Raw genomic sequence first — 14144 nt, forward strand, 5'->3', positions numbered from 1 at the left:
GTCCAAACGTGGGTGTGACCATTCCAAGGGACAGAGAACATGCAGAGAGGACCATGTACATAGCAAAGATTACTTGCTGTTAGAACACGCATGTTGTCCGCTTTACATTTTCTGTGCATTCGCCCTCATGTTTCATATACACCAGATTTGGCGTCGGTAATGAAATAGTATTCGAAGTCAGCGCAGTGCCTGTCGTCTCTGTGTCTTTGTCCTTAGCGCTGTGCGTTATTATACTATCATATCGATTGGAATTACCATGTAGAATATCTACGAAATAGCAAGCATAGCAATAGTAGGGCGGTCGATAACGACTCCCCAAAAACGCATGCCCTACGATAACACATTAGCACACATTTTTTGGGCTTTTTATGCCGCAGAAGCCATACTTTTGTTTATCAGTACTTTCATGTTTGTTTATCAGGTCTTTATGTACACTATCAACTATTCGTCATTACGAAGGAAAAAACGTTGATTGCAGAGTTTAATCATAACTCGTGTTTATCTCGTCTTTCAAAAAAAGATATCGGTATTGCGTGGGCTCGCCCAGAATTACAGGCTAATTTCCAGACAATCTACTTCTTATGACTAGGTTCGTCGAGAGTTGAAGTGTAAATAAATAACGCGTTTCAAAACGCTGTAATGGTATATTTCTTTCGATAAAGCTAGAAATAAATTTAGTACATGATAGCGAATTGGAACTAAATGGTTCTTATTAACGTCTTCCAGTTCATGCCGGTGAATTATATGGCCCTCTTAAAGCTCCCCATCTATACTCTGTGGCGCTGGCATTAGAAAGTTATTGCGAAGGACATATTTCACGGAAACGTACTGAGTGTTTCTTCTCATGAGCATAATCAATAATGTTTTCTACCCGCCGTGGTTGGTTTCTGCCGATGGTGTTGGGCTGCTCAGCAAGAGGTCCCGGGATCGAATCACGGTCACGGCGGCCGGATTTCAGTTGGGGCAAATTGCGAAAACGCCCGTGTACTTAGGCTTATTTGCCTCATAGTCATATTGTTTTTTTGTTTTGCACCTAAAGACGCATAATTCAATTTTAAACAATATTTTCCTGAAACATAAAAAAGATCCCTCGTGCAATTCTCCATATATATTATGTCTGCATAGTACAAAACTCAGGGATCGTGTTGCGTGCTTGGTTCGGTAACAAACCACGTGGCGATGATAAGGACAGTGCATCGGCTGCAGAAGGGCGCTATGAATGATCACGCGTGTTAAAACCACGGTCACGGTTCAATTTTCACCGTGCACTCAAGGAAGGGCCTTTTGCGTCTGACGTACAAAGATTCACACACCACTACCAGCGCTCATAATGCAAAATAGAAGTGAGGCGTGCAGACAGGACACAAGAGTAGAGAAGTGGACAACACGAACGCTGACTATCAACTGAAGGGAGCACTGAGGCGAAAAAAAATGAAAGAAGACACAAAACTCATCTGCGCATGCTCAGGAATGGTAACACCACGTGTCAATCGGGTACACGTGCTGGTCTACGTGAGAGATAACTGTTAAGGCACTTAATCTCTTCCTTATGTAAAGTAATCGAAGGCTGACTCACGCACGCACTTCCACCATTATAGATATGCCATGCCTCTACCATAAGACGCGTATCTTCATTCTTATGCCTGTACAGTATCGCGCATTCATCTAACTCTGGCTTGCAGTTACAATCTCGGCAATGTAGCGAAAGATTAGAAGGCGATCCACCGGTTAATGACCTTTTATGCTCCATTAGCCTCTGATTGATACACCGTCCCGTTTGCCCTACGTAGAACTGGCCACAGCTAAGGGGAATTTGATAAACCACACCCATACGACATTCAGTAAAACTGTTGTTCTTATTGTGCTTCACTGGACAAATATCTGTTCGTTTTTTGCCTTTAACCCGCGCCTTTTTATTCTGTGCGGCAGCGCATATCTTACCTAGCTTATTGGGAGCAGTGAAAGCAACATTAACATCATATCTACTAGCAACTTTTTTAAGCCTGTGCGACACTGAATGAATATACGGAATAGCCACTACTCGTTTTTCTGCGATTACTGCTCTCTGTAATTACGTCCGTCCCTCTCGAAACCAACTTCTTTAGGCGCTCAGCTACAGTGGCCACCGCTACACTAGGATAACCTGCTTCTAATAGGCGCCGGACCTGCGCATTAAAACTGGCGCTCATTTTGTGCAAGCAAGATCTTGTGAGGGAAGACTTAAGGCACGAGATGGCGATTCCGTTTTTTACTAATTTAGAATGCTTGAATTGAAAGTTTAGCAATGGCTTCGAAGATCTTGGGGAGTACTGCCAACAAACATGATTTTGTTCGAAGATCAAGGAAATGTCAAGAAACTGAATTACGCGTCGCTGAGGTAATTCCTTGGTAAACGTTATGAAAGAAATACAGAAACGATTAGAAAGCTTGAAATGAGCGTTAGCCAAACCTGCCGACTCCTCCGAAGAATCGCCAACAAGAATGCAGGCATGAGGGAGGCTAACCTATTAAGGATAATACAGTCCTTCGCGATCAGCAAGATTACATACGCAACACCGTACCTTAAACTAACAAGGGCCGAGAAAAACAAAATAGAAATCCTTATTAGGAAAGGAGTTAAAACAGCCCTAAACCTGCCACCATGCACATCTACGCAGAGGATACTAAACATGGGCATTTCAAACACCCTAGAAGAGTTGATCGAAGCCACACTAGTCTCCCAGCAACAGAGACTAATGCGAAGCAGAGGTGGTCTGAGAATTCTAGCGAAACTAGGATACAAAACTAACAACAAAGTAAGAAACACGGGAGCCATCCCGTCACAAATCAGAGACAGGATACGCATACCACCACTCCCGAAGAATATGCATCCCACTCACCACCAGGACAGGAGGAAAGACAGGGTTAAAGCGTTACAAAAATCACTAGATAAACAGCAAGGGGTGTTCTACACGGATGCAGCAGAATATGAAAGCAGACGAGGTTTTGTCTCAGTGACGACACAGGTTAACGGTGAGAACTCAAAGAGCTGCAGTACCCCGCAAAACAGTGTGGAGGTTGCAGAGGAGGTGGCCATAGCCCTAGCTTTGACTCAAAAAGGGGTGAAAATCATAGTGTCAGATTCCAAAACAGCTATCAGGAATTATACCGCAGGGAGAATCTCCAAAGAGGCGCTCAACATATTGGAGAAAGGACCAATTCCAGAAGAATTAGTGAACCTTATATGGACTCCTGCCCACGAAGGCTTGCCCGGCAATGAGAAAGCGCATGCATTGGCCCGAGAGCTTATTTACCGGTCCACCAATGCAGCCTCTACAGCCAGGGAGCCCCTACAAAAAGAGGAAGGTATAAACACTTACAGCGAAATTCTCGATTATTATAGAATGGGAAGGAAAACACTGCCAGAGGCGCATAAGAAACTAAGTAAGCAGGAAGAGATAACATGGAGGCAACTCCAAGCGGGGGTGATCTGCAACCCTTACATTCTGAAGAGATGGCACGATAGCATTGAGGCCATGAGTTGCAAACACTGCGGGGCAAAGGCGGACATGATCCACATACTATGGACATGTCCTAGATACAATAAGCCAGGTAGGGATAGACAATCTTGGGAGACTTTAATGACCAGCTCAAAGGAAGCTGACCAAAGAGAAGTCATCCGCATGGCCCTGGACACCGCTGAGCTCCAAGGAGCATCAGCCAGCTGAAAGGGGAGGAGTAAGCCGAGGAGACAGGAAGACTCTTGCCTCCTTGGGGCTCTTTTTGCGGGTGCAAATAAACGTTATTTCTCTCTCTTGGTAAACGTTAATCCTCCCCCTTAAAGTTTAAATTGCTCACTTACCGAGGTAGCAGCAGAGTCTAATTCTTCCCTATTGCAGAAAATCAGGTAATCATCAACGTAACGAAATATCTTGATAACGCTATCACCTAAGGCTTTCTCTAAGCAGTTGTCAACCTTACTCAGGTAAATGTTGCTAAGAATAGGGGCAACCTTTGAGCCAATGCAAATGCCTGATTTCTGCAGAAAAACGCCATCTCTCCACCCAATCAGCGTCGACTTCAAGTACATTGAAAGAATTTCTAGAAAAGCTCCCGTGGAAACACCGCATCTGTCAATAAAAGCCGACTCTTGCACTTGCTTCCTTAATTGCGATAAGTATGTTAAGTTAGTAGCTAGTAGCTACTAGTAGCTAGTACTAGTAGCTAGTAACTAGTAGCTAGTAGCTGTTAAGAATACCTCATTCTACTTGCTTGTGGTTCAATGTGTTACAGTTAGAAAATATTTCTTCTGCATTTTCGATATGATTGCGCCAAGATGACTATTCCGAGCTTTTGTGAATTGCTCCTGCTGTAACCTTGACACTTCGGCCCTTCTTAATGGGTGTGTCCCTGTCGTTTGTCGTTCCGGTCAGTTGTGCTTGTTTCACCTATATTGCCCTGTGTACAAAAAATGAGAAACGTTTCTTTGAAAACACAATTTTCACATTCAACTTGTTTTGTTCGGCGCCAACCGCCTCCCTACCTGAATCTCCCGTTGCTTCCTGACCAGAATAAGTCGAAAAATCCCATCGATAGGAATCTGATAAGTCTATAAAGGGGCTCTTTTCTTCTACGTCGACTAGTGATGAGCATTATTATTTGAATACAATATTTGCTTACCTGAGTGAAAACTCCACTTCTTATTCCTGCTCCACTCGTACGTCGCTGCCAGAAAATATGACGACTGACAATACTTGACCAACAATCAACAAAGATAAACGCTTCGCTATTGAATACAGCATCTCGCGTTGCAACTGAGCTCTCTGCACAAGAACTGTATCGTTCTTAAAGCGATGCTTGCTTTGTTTGATTCATCGATTTTCCCGCTGCTGTTGCTCCTGACTTGTACGCCGCGTCGGGGGTGGTTCAGATTGTGTATATACGTAATAGAAGCCTGGCAGAGATCAAAGGAGAGGCGAGAAACTCGTTTGACATTCATTCCGCGTCCAATAGGCACATTACCTTCTGGAGCTCTCTTGGCATCTCCACATTTTCCTCTTGAGAGATATATTTATCGGCGACCACCTCAAAAGCACTGTAGAAACTGCAGCCCTTACCTTTCTATCAATGTGCAGGCCAAGAGAGGACGTAGAATGGTTGGGAGGAGAGGGGTGAAGAGGCTGTTAACTTGCGTAACGGACGCAGTCGCGAAACAAGGGAATAACAGCCTTGACACTCTTCGCTCAGTTCTCATACAAGTGTGGCGTGAAAAGGTGGCGTGAGGAGGCATGTAGGCGCTGGTAATAGACATTTCCAACGATAACCTCAAACCAGCGACTCGGGAGCCGGCACTTGTCTCCTGGCAACGAGAGTAGTAGGCCTCTGGGCTGTTGCACGGGCGAATTACTTGGTTAGGTGCTGTATAGCGTGTGTGATACGGGCGCTGTATTGGGATTATTAGTGAATTTTGGAATGTCGTTTAAGAACAGTTTTTCAACAGGGCATCACTGCGCTGTTTACGGTTGTAGCAACAATCAAAAGAGGAATGCTGCAAGAAAACAGCTGTGCGGCACGCACGACGTGGTGCAGGAGGAGTGCGGCTGCAACATTTATTTGTTACATAGGTTTCCAGCTGATGCGGATTTAAAGAGACAGTGGATCGCAGCAGTGAATAGAAAAGATTTCGTCCCTTCGTCATCGTCACGCGTGTGTTCTATGCATTTTGTTGACGGTAAGCGCAGCGATCAAAACCCCGTGCCTATGCTTCGCCTCGGATACGAGAGAAAGGTAAAGCCTGTTGATATGGGTGCCAAAACGTCTCCTGATACAAAATTATTCGTTACAGGTGCTTAAAGGACGACGACGTCTAGTGAAGTACGACAGTGAACAGCCAAAGAAAAAGGTATAACGAGACTTCTTATCGACCGAAACGTCAGTAATTGGTGGCGCTTTTTCAGAGGACTGCCGAGAACCTACCACCGACCTCGCTGGCATGCAGCCTCCATCTCGACACGGGGGATACCGATTTTCTGGAAGACGCTTCCGGGGAAAAGGTTCAATACTTTTCTTTTTTTTCTGTTCCACGAGAGCTGTGCAATGCCCGAAACACCGTAATTGCGCGAGGTAACGTTTTCTTATCGCGCGCTTACAGGATGACGCCTCCAGCGAAGGTCTGCGTCTGCTCTGTGCTGCCGTTTCTATTAAGGTATGCATCCTCGAAGTTCAAGAGAACACATCGCTCTTAAGAGGGAAAGCTACTTTCGTGCTAGTGACTAGCGCAGAGCTTCTGCGAATAAACCAACGTATGGGTTAGCGTTTTAAGAGAACGATCTCTTCGCTACGTTGCACTGCGTTCGCGCGTTTACAACTGTATTTCCTATCCAAAGAGCTAGCTGCGACACGGAGGCGGCGACTAAAAAGCTGCCGCTCACCCAACCATGCCGATGGCTGATAAGATAATTGCGCAGTTGTAGTTATCGCGCAGGTACTGCGGGCGTACACTGCACTTAGGTGCGTACGACACAGCAGGCTTCGCTGGCGACGAGGTTTCACTCACAAATCACTGCCCTTACCACTGCTGTTCAGCGCTTCGATATATTATTTAGCATTATCAGGGACCTTCCCTGTCCTTTGGATGTTTGCGTGTCTTACTTTTATTGCACGCACGCACGCACGCGCGCACGCACACACACACACACACACACACACACACAAAGTGTGTATGTCACGTCTAAATATACTTGTTTCAGGAACAAGATGAAAATGCTGCAATCGCTGCTGCCAAGGCCATCGTACAGCTTTATCCCATAAAGGTGGGCACACGTGTGCGTATTTAGCACTAAATGTGCTATATTTGCAACTGCAGCACCACGTTCAAGTGGAAGCACTGCAATTAAAAGCACTCTTTTCGTTTTACTACAGAATCATGAGGCAGTTCACGCTGCTCCTTCTGGGGAGCAGGACGCCAGCAGGGAGCAGCAAGACACAGGCGGTAATTCTGGGGAGCAGGACACTGGCAGTGAGCAGCAAGACTTGCAGCACACAGGTGGTGAACAGCAGGAATGGAATGCAAGTAGAAATGCTGCAGCAATGGTATGTCTATGTAATTATTTATTCAAGTACCCTCAAGGCTGCGAGGAGCTACAGGGAGTAGTGGGAGTTTGTAAAACAGTAGAAAAGTAAAGAAAAGCAGATAAACAGTATTTATTTATTTTTGATACCCTGAAGATACATAATTGTACATTGCAGAGGGGCGGGGCGAGAATACATTCCAAGAGTAAAAAATACAGGATTAGTTCTAGGAATTCACAGAAAAGTAACGAAGCAGGTGCACTTTATTACAAAATTTCTACAATTGCACAATTGAAAAATGCAGGGGCTGCAATGTAGGCAGGTCATTCCAGTCGATGCTGGTCCCAAAGACCAGTGCCGACCGCAATCACCTGCCATATGCAATCTTTATAGCCTTCAGCAAAATTAACACATCTGCCTTCGTAGAACGGTCAGTACACTACACATAACAGCATCAGGAGGTCAGGCATGTAAGCAACTGTGGTTAGAAAGCATTCTGAAAATGCATGATTATGATTACTTGTGGCAAGATGTATGTTTACATTGTAGGAATGGCAAAACTAAATTGGAAGCGCAGGCATATATTCTTTCAAAATGTGAGCAAGGGCCACAATAGGCTGATCAGTTAGGTGCTTTTTTTTTGCATACCATGGATGTTTTAAAGTAGTCATTGCTGTTGATTTGTGTGCGTGAGTGGTTGCGAAACAAAACAATTTACACAGACTTTGAAGCTGTTGCTTCACACAATCCACATTTCAGAGTGTTGTTTGGTTTGGTGATGCTAACAGCAATGTGCCCACTGGGAGGGAGTGCACAGGCTGTGCTATCTGCATTTCTCAGTCTTTGTGCGAGTTGTGATTGTGGTGCCAGCATGTGACTGTCCACCGAGCTTAAGCTTGCACTCTGTGTTTCCTTTAAGAATAGTTAACCTTGTAGCTGTGTCCGTTGTTCTAAGGGAACACACAAGTGCACGGCCAGCAGTTTTGAGAGTGCTTCAGCTCTGGTAGGCTCAAGCAGCGCCTAAGTACTGTATAGGCACAAAGTACGGAGCTAGGGAAGCCTGTTTCATAAGCTGCAAGCACACACTGCCAAGCTTTCTACGGCGGTAAATTCAATGCTGGCACAAAAATGTATTGCTTCTTCTACACACGGGCCAAGCTGCACTTCTAGGCATAAGCAAACAGCACATGCAGATTTTGCTGTGCCAGGAACAAGCTTTTGCACCTTGCCTTCTACGCCAGGTGCAAAACAAACATGCTTGCGTACAAATGTGAAGTGTCTATAATCTGCAGATGCATAATAGTGTGATATCCAGAGAGTAAAATCTGCATCGTAGCAAAACCTATTTTATGGTGACAAATATCTTTATATATTAGAGTTGATGCTTACTTATTTCATTTATTTGTTGATACTGTGAATCCCATCACGGATTGTAACAGGAAGGGCTGTACGTGATACACGGGAACATGGTATAAGGTGTTACATACTAAATCTTATACAATAAAGACTTTGGGCATTTAACAATTTGATTACATTATTATACAAGAGAATAACAAGAACGAAGAGGAAATGACAACAATAATTATAGTTCAGAAACCAGTTACAGAGTCAGTATTGAGGTAGTAAAAGTCACGCAACAATCAAGGTTACAATAATGCCAACAATATATTGCATCATTGCCGTAATTATATTCAAGCACAAACACCATTAAAATAACAAGGCAACAAGGAACTACGTAAATAATGAAAAGAATTATTGCTGCAATACGTATAGTTGATCCGTAATCAGGGCACCAAACGTATCTAAGGATGAGCTGTCAGTGTTAAGATTATTCCATTCGCTTGTCGCCCTTGGAAAAAATGAGTATTTGAAAATATCAGTGCGGAATGAAAATTCGCTTAATGTGTGTGTGAGTTTATGACGAGTTAATCTATTTGAGGACGTTGATATGTATTTCATAATTGGCAGTTTGAGTTGATTGTGTATTAACTGATACATGATTTTTAGTATAGCCAGCTTGGCTCTGTTATCCATGGTTAGAAGTTCTCCCCATTTCAGCAATGCTGTTGTTGAGTCTGTGATGAAATGTTTATTATATATGTATCTCAGCTCTTTTCGCTGTACTCCTTCAAGTTTTTTAATCATCTTGTTAGTAAACGGGAACCAAACGGTGTTGGCGTACTCTAGAACCGGTCTTATAAGTGTTTTATATGCGAGTAACTGTTTCAGATGGTGCTAGTTTAAGGCGTCTGTTAATGAAGTATAGCAGTCTTATTGCGGTTGATGTGATATTGTTAATGTGAGAATCGCACCTGAAGTCAGATGTTAGTGTCATGCCAAGGTACTTAAGCTCATGAACAGATGCAAGAGGAATGTTATTCAGGGTGTACTGGAAGGCTGATGTGCTTTTTTTCTGGTTATAGATAATAGAACGGACTTTTTTAGATTGATATCCATCTGCCAGTACTTACTTATGTGGTTCATACTAACCATGTACTCAACATAATAAGCCTGCGGGGCTCTGAATGCTTATGTACTTTTGCCCACAGGTGCAAATTTGCGACCGATGGACACAGTGGGAGGACAATTCACATGAAGACCACGCATATGTCCAGCGCCTCCCCATTGGGTTCAATGGAAAATCATTTTCTAAATCGCTATCAAGTGACGACATCTTATTTTACACTGGTATATCCCAGACCGTGTTTGAGAGGCTCGTAAGAGCAGTTTCAATCCTGGCAAAGAAGCCAAGTGTTCTAACACGTTCTGACCAGTTACTACTGTGCCTCATGAGGCTTCGCCTTGGGCTATTGTATGGACACCTCGCACGAATTTTTCAAATCTCTGTGTCAAGTGTTAGCAACCAAGTGACATACATACTCGCCCTGCTGTGCAAGATAATGAAGAAGGTTGTAATCTGGCTGCCAAAATCCCACATTCAAAACAGCATGCCAGATTCCTTCATTGAAAACAAGCATGACGACACCACATGCATTCTTGACTGCACAGAGGTGTTTTTGCAGCGCCCCAAAAAGCTAATGGCCAGGGCACAAACATTCAGCAGCTACAAGGCACACAACACCGTGAAGTTCCTTGTAGCAATTGCCCCAAATGGGTTTATAATGTTTGTGTCCAAAGCTTATGGAGGGCGTGCCTCGGACAAATTCATTACCAACAGCAGTGGCATCAGCGACTACCTGGTACATGGCGATGTTGTGATGGCAGACAGGGGTTTCGCCCTCACAGATGAAATGCAACTACAAGGCGTTCGATTGAACACACCAGCATTTACGAAAGGTATGGGGCTCTTATTTATCATTGTTGTTGTGCTGTTAATTAGAGCTCTAGTGCTTTGCTGGGTGGAATGAAGGGGTGTTAGTAAAAGTGCAAAGCATTGCGGTTTAAGGTGGGGCCTAACAAAGATGGCGCAGAAAGCTAGGGGCATGTTTGCTTTGCTTCAGGGTCCTTTATCGTCTGAGGCTGCAAGTACTGTACCTTATAATGATAAGCTGACCTGCCATTTTTTCAGAACTCTTGACGTGAATGGTTACAGCTTTAATAATATACATATGCATGTGTTTACTAGAATTGCACGAAGCAGCTGCAGCCTTAGTGCACAAGGAAACTGAAGCTTACCTATGTATTATAATGTGTGTCGCTTTTTTAAAGACAGCATTTTAAAGGTGAGCTTAGGGTTTTGTAGAAAGGAGCAGTGAAAGTCGACTTCGAAGCTAGGCTACATGTGCTACCTTGAAGGAAAGATGGACTGTTTACTTATTACTTTAGAGACAATGAATAAAGGGAAAATCAGACATCCACCCGTTCATAGCATTTGCTATAAAGGAAACCCATACAGGTTCCTCGAAAGAAAAGCCTCATAGGTGAAAAAAAATTCGTCCCGGACCAGGACGAATTTTTCTTCAACTATGAGGCATTTCTTTCGAGGAACCCGTATGGGTTTCCTTTGTAGCAATTGCTACGAACAGGTGGATGCCTGATTTTCCCTTTATTCATTACTTCTCTCCACCTTGTGGGTTTCCGCAGAACTACTACATCAAATACTTTAGAGACACTATGCGGAGAGAAGGAAATAATAGTAGGTCTTCCTCATGCTTCTGAGTCTGTGGGCCCCTTTATGCAAGATCACTCTTGCATAAAAATGAGCGCATGTATAAAACTATCATACACTGATTATAAAAAAAATTGAGAACACTGATCCTTGGGCATGTTGCATAAGTGCTAACTTCTGCATTACAATTTCAGGAAAACCACAACTGAGTGACAAAGAGGTGACGAGCACAAGACGCATTGCATCCGTTCGAATTCATGTCGAGCGTGCAATAAACAGGATTAAGACTTACAGGATCTTTAAGCAAGCACTTCCCATACGGTCAAAGAAAAGCATTAGCAACATGGTATTTGTATGTGCAGGACTCTGCAACATGAAGTCCGAATTGATCAAGAAGCCAAGTGCTTAGGAAAATAAACAGACTTGCTTGATTGGTTTTATGTTATACCTTTGCATCGTATTCTTGTACTCTGCGGTGCAGCTAAAGTGTTGAATGAGATAGAAGAGCACAGTGGAAGTGGATTGCAAATCTGCATGGCTGTGTCATTTGCAACATTTCCTATGCCCCATGCTCTTTTTCAAGTACTCCAGTGCAGCACTAAAAGGTACTTACACTCATATTTATTTATTTGGCATGGTTTTAAATTTGACAAATTGTTGAGTACTCATTAGGTATATCTAGGCTTCCATCATTGTGCATGTCTACCATGCGTGGAAGCAATTCAGCAAAGTAAAATTTCTTTAGCCGTGGCATATTTTTGGCTATGTAGGCAGGATCAAAAGGGACATTAATGAGCACATCACTTTGAGCGCTCCATACATAAAAAAAGCAAAGTGGCTTCTCAGTGCACAGCAGCTGAAGTTGCACCTGACTGTAGTAGCCATTTGGCCCATTTTCAGCTAGGAACAATGTCCCGTCCTGGCGTAGCCTGACATCATACTTTCCTTGGCCAATTAACTGTGTGATGTCATGCACATATGGGCATTTTATTTCAACAATGGCATTTGGATTGTCAATGATGCCATCAGGGCTAGCCGAAAGCCACGGAAGATTTTGGTGTACTGACGTACCGACTTCTCTAACTAAAAAACCTGTTTTTTTCGAGAATTGAGCGCGGGCAACTGCCTCCATTTGTTTTCCATGTTTTGTGGCTGCATTGCCAGAGAACACTGGGCAAAGCATTCTTGTTGCAGCTTTTTTTCCTGCCGTTGTTTCCTTTTTTGGAACTTTGGCCACATTTGACGCAGTGAGGCGCAGTCTGCGAGAAACCATCCACAGCTCAGAAGACTGGTTGGCAGTCTTCAAGCTAAGAGTAGCAGCAGCTGCTGTAGATAGAGCTACATACTTATCATAAAACGCACAGCACAATGCACAGCCATTCGGAGCATTGTCCCCTGTGTGGTCACCATGCGTGTTGTCCACAAGAATATCCGCTGCAAGATGCTGTTGCCGTGGAGGCGCATGTAGTGTTTCGTACAGGAGTGTACCTGCAAGAAAACAGTGAAAGATAATGGTACTACGTAACCAACCAACATCATCCCGTCAATACCACTACAATAACTAGTGAGTTAGGCAAATGTGCCATGCTGTGCAGATTAACAAGTAGCAATACAAAGGCATGACAAATTTTTAGGTTATTTGATTTTATCAAGGATATCGCACAACAGCGTTGAAAGTTTTTTGCAGAGCCACAGCTTCCACGTGTACAAATTTGATTTTCCAATGAGGTACGCTACTATAAGGTAGTGGTTGTTTGAACAGCTCTATGCTTCATTTCCAAGTTATTGCTGCCCTTGAAAGACAGAAATTGTAGCTGCACTTGTCCATGCAGTGCACTCAATTACAAGATGACCATTTCAAATTATATATTCCAGTCATCACACAAGGGCCATTAAACTCGTCTATCCAAAATAGTGTTCTCAGCAAAACAGAAACGTTGTATGACACAGCACAAAACACATATTCAATACCTCTTTTGCTTTAACAAAACTTCTGGAGCACTGAGATAGCAAGTTTCTTCCTCTGCATCAAAAATGTAATCCCCGCTTAGTACAAGCTATCTTATGATGAAGGCGGTAAATTGCAGACACATTGCAGTGCTTCATCCAGACACTGGGTTTTTATCGCTGCTTGCGGAACAAAAAACATTTCAGCTATCCACATTCTCTCATCATAGTCGCGTTTACAATAAACACCTGCAATTACAAAATGTCAATACTTTTATGGTAAGTACGAGTATAAGTGCACAGCAAGCTCCTAATAATTTATAAACAGATTAATACTTTCATATCACTGCTGATTGCATAATTTGGCTGAAGGCACAATTTTTTGTCCATGCCTATCCTATATAAAACCAAAGTGCTGGTTCATGTACTCATTAAATTCCCACTAGTAGTGCATCATATGACAGTAGTGTAGCATCTGAAATACGTACCAGGAATGGTGAAAAGGTCAGGAAATGGCGACTCTTCATGCAGCTTTCGTATGTCTTCTTCTGTTGGTGGCACGAACGTTGGCCTTGAACACCCCGCAGGCTGAGGATCTACAGTGCCTTGCTCCAGATGAAAGTCTATATCTTCAAGCACAGCAGGTTGAACATTTCGCTTTGTGCCCGAGTTCCAGGCTGCTGTTTGGTCAGTGCACGTCTTGTTTGTCAACCCTTGACAAACTGCCATATCAATTTTCCATAAAATGGCTCCAACGTGGCTGCAGACTTTACCACGGCCAGCCATACATGTGCAGCCAGCTGTGATTACCTCCCCACTTTTTTTTTGCACGAACCCATGCAGTACGGGGAGTGCCACTGAGAGCTTGCGATGGAGACACTTCCCCTTTCACATAGCTGAGCTCCAGGTCAATGCAGTGGACGAACAGTTTTCCAACCCATCCACTCTGGAAATAGTTGTACGACTCCAGTGATCTGTAACTCTTTACAGCCTGCAGGTCGCATGCCTTGGAATTCAATAGATAAAAATGATATCCGGGGCTCTCACTGCAGGCCACTCTCGCATGTCGTCTAGCCAT

General features: G+C 43.6%; 1 protein-coding gene and 1 long non-coding RNA gene across 2 annotated transcripts; both read left to right on the forward strand.

Moving 5' to 3' along the window:
• Positions 1-5654: 5654 nt before the first annotated feature.
• On the forward strand, positions 5655-6011 carry LOC139046962 (uncharacterized). The gene is made up of 3 exons (XR_011507007.1): positions 5655-5766; positions 5825-5881; positions 5937-6011. It is a non-coding gene; the product is annotated as an uncharacterized lncRNA (long non-coding RNA).
• Positions 6012-6131: 120 nt separating this feature from the next.
• LOC139047058 (uncharacterized) lies at positions 6132-11528 on the forward strand. The gene is made up of 5 exons (XM_070521009.1): positions 6132-6149; positions 6729-6791; positions 6901-7071; positions 9600-10347; positions 11482-11528. The coding sequence occupies exons 1-5, from the start codon at positions 6132-6134 to the stop codon at positions 11526-11528; spliced, it is 1047 nt and encodes a 348-aa protein (XP_070377110.1).
• The last annotated feature ends 2616 nt before the right edge of the window (positions 11529-14144 follow it).

This window comes from Dermacentor albipictus, chromosome 6 (assembly GCF_038994185.2).
Source record: "Dermacentor albipictus isolate Rhodes 1998 colony chromosome 6, USDA_Dalb.pri_finalv2, whole genome shotgun sequence".
NCBI lineage: Eukaryota > Metazoa > Arthropoda > Arachnida > Ixodida > Ixodidae > Dermacentor > Dermacentor albipictus.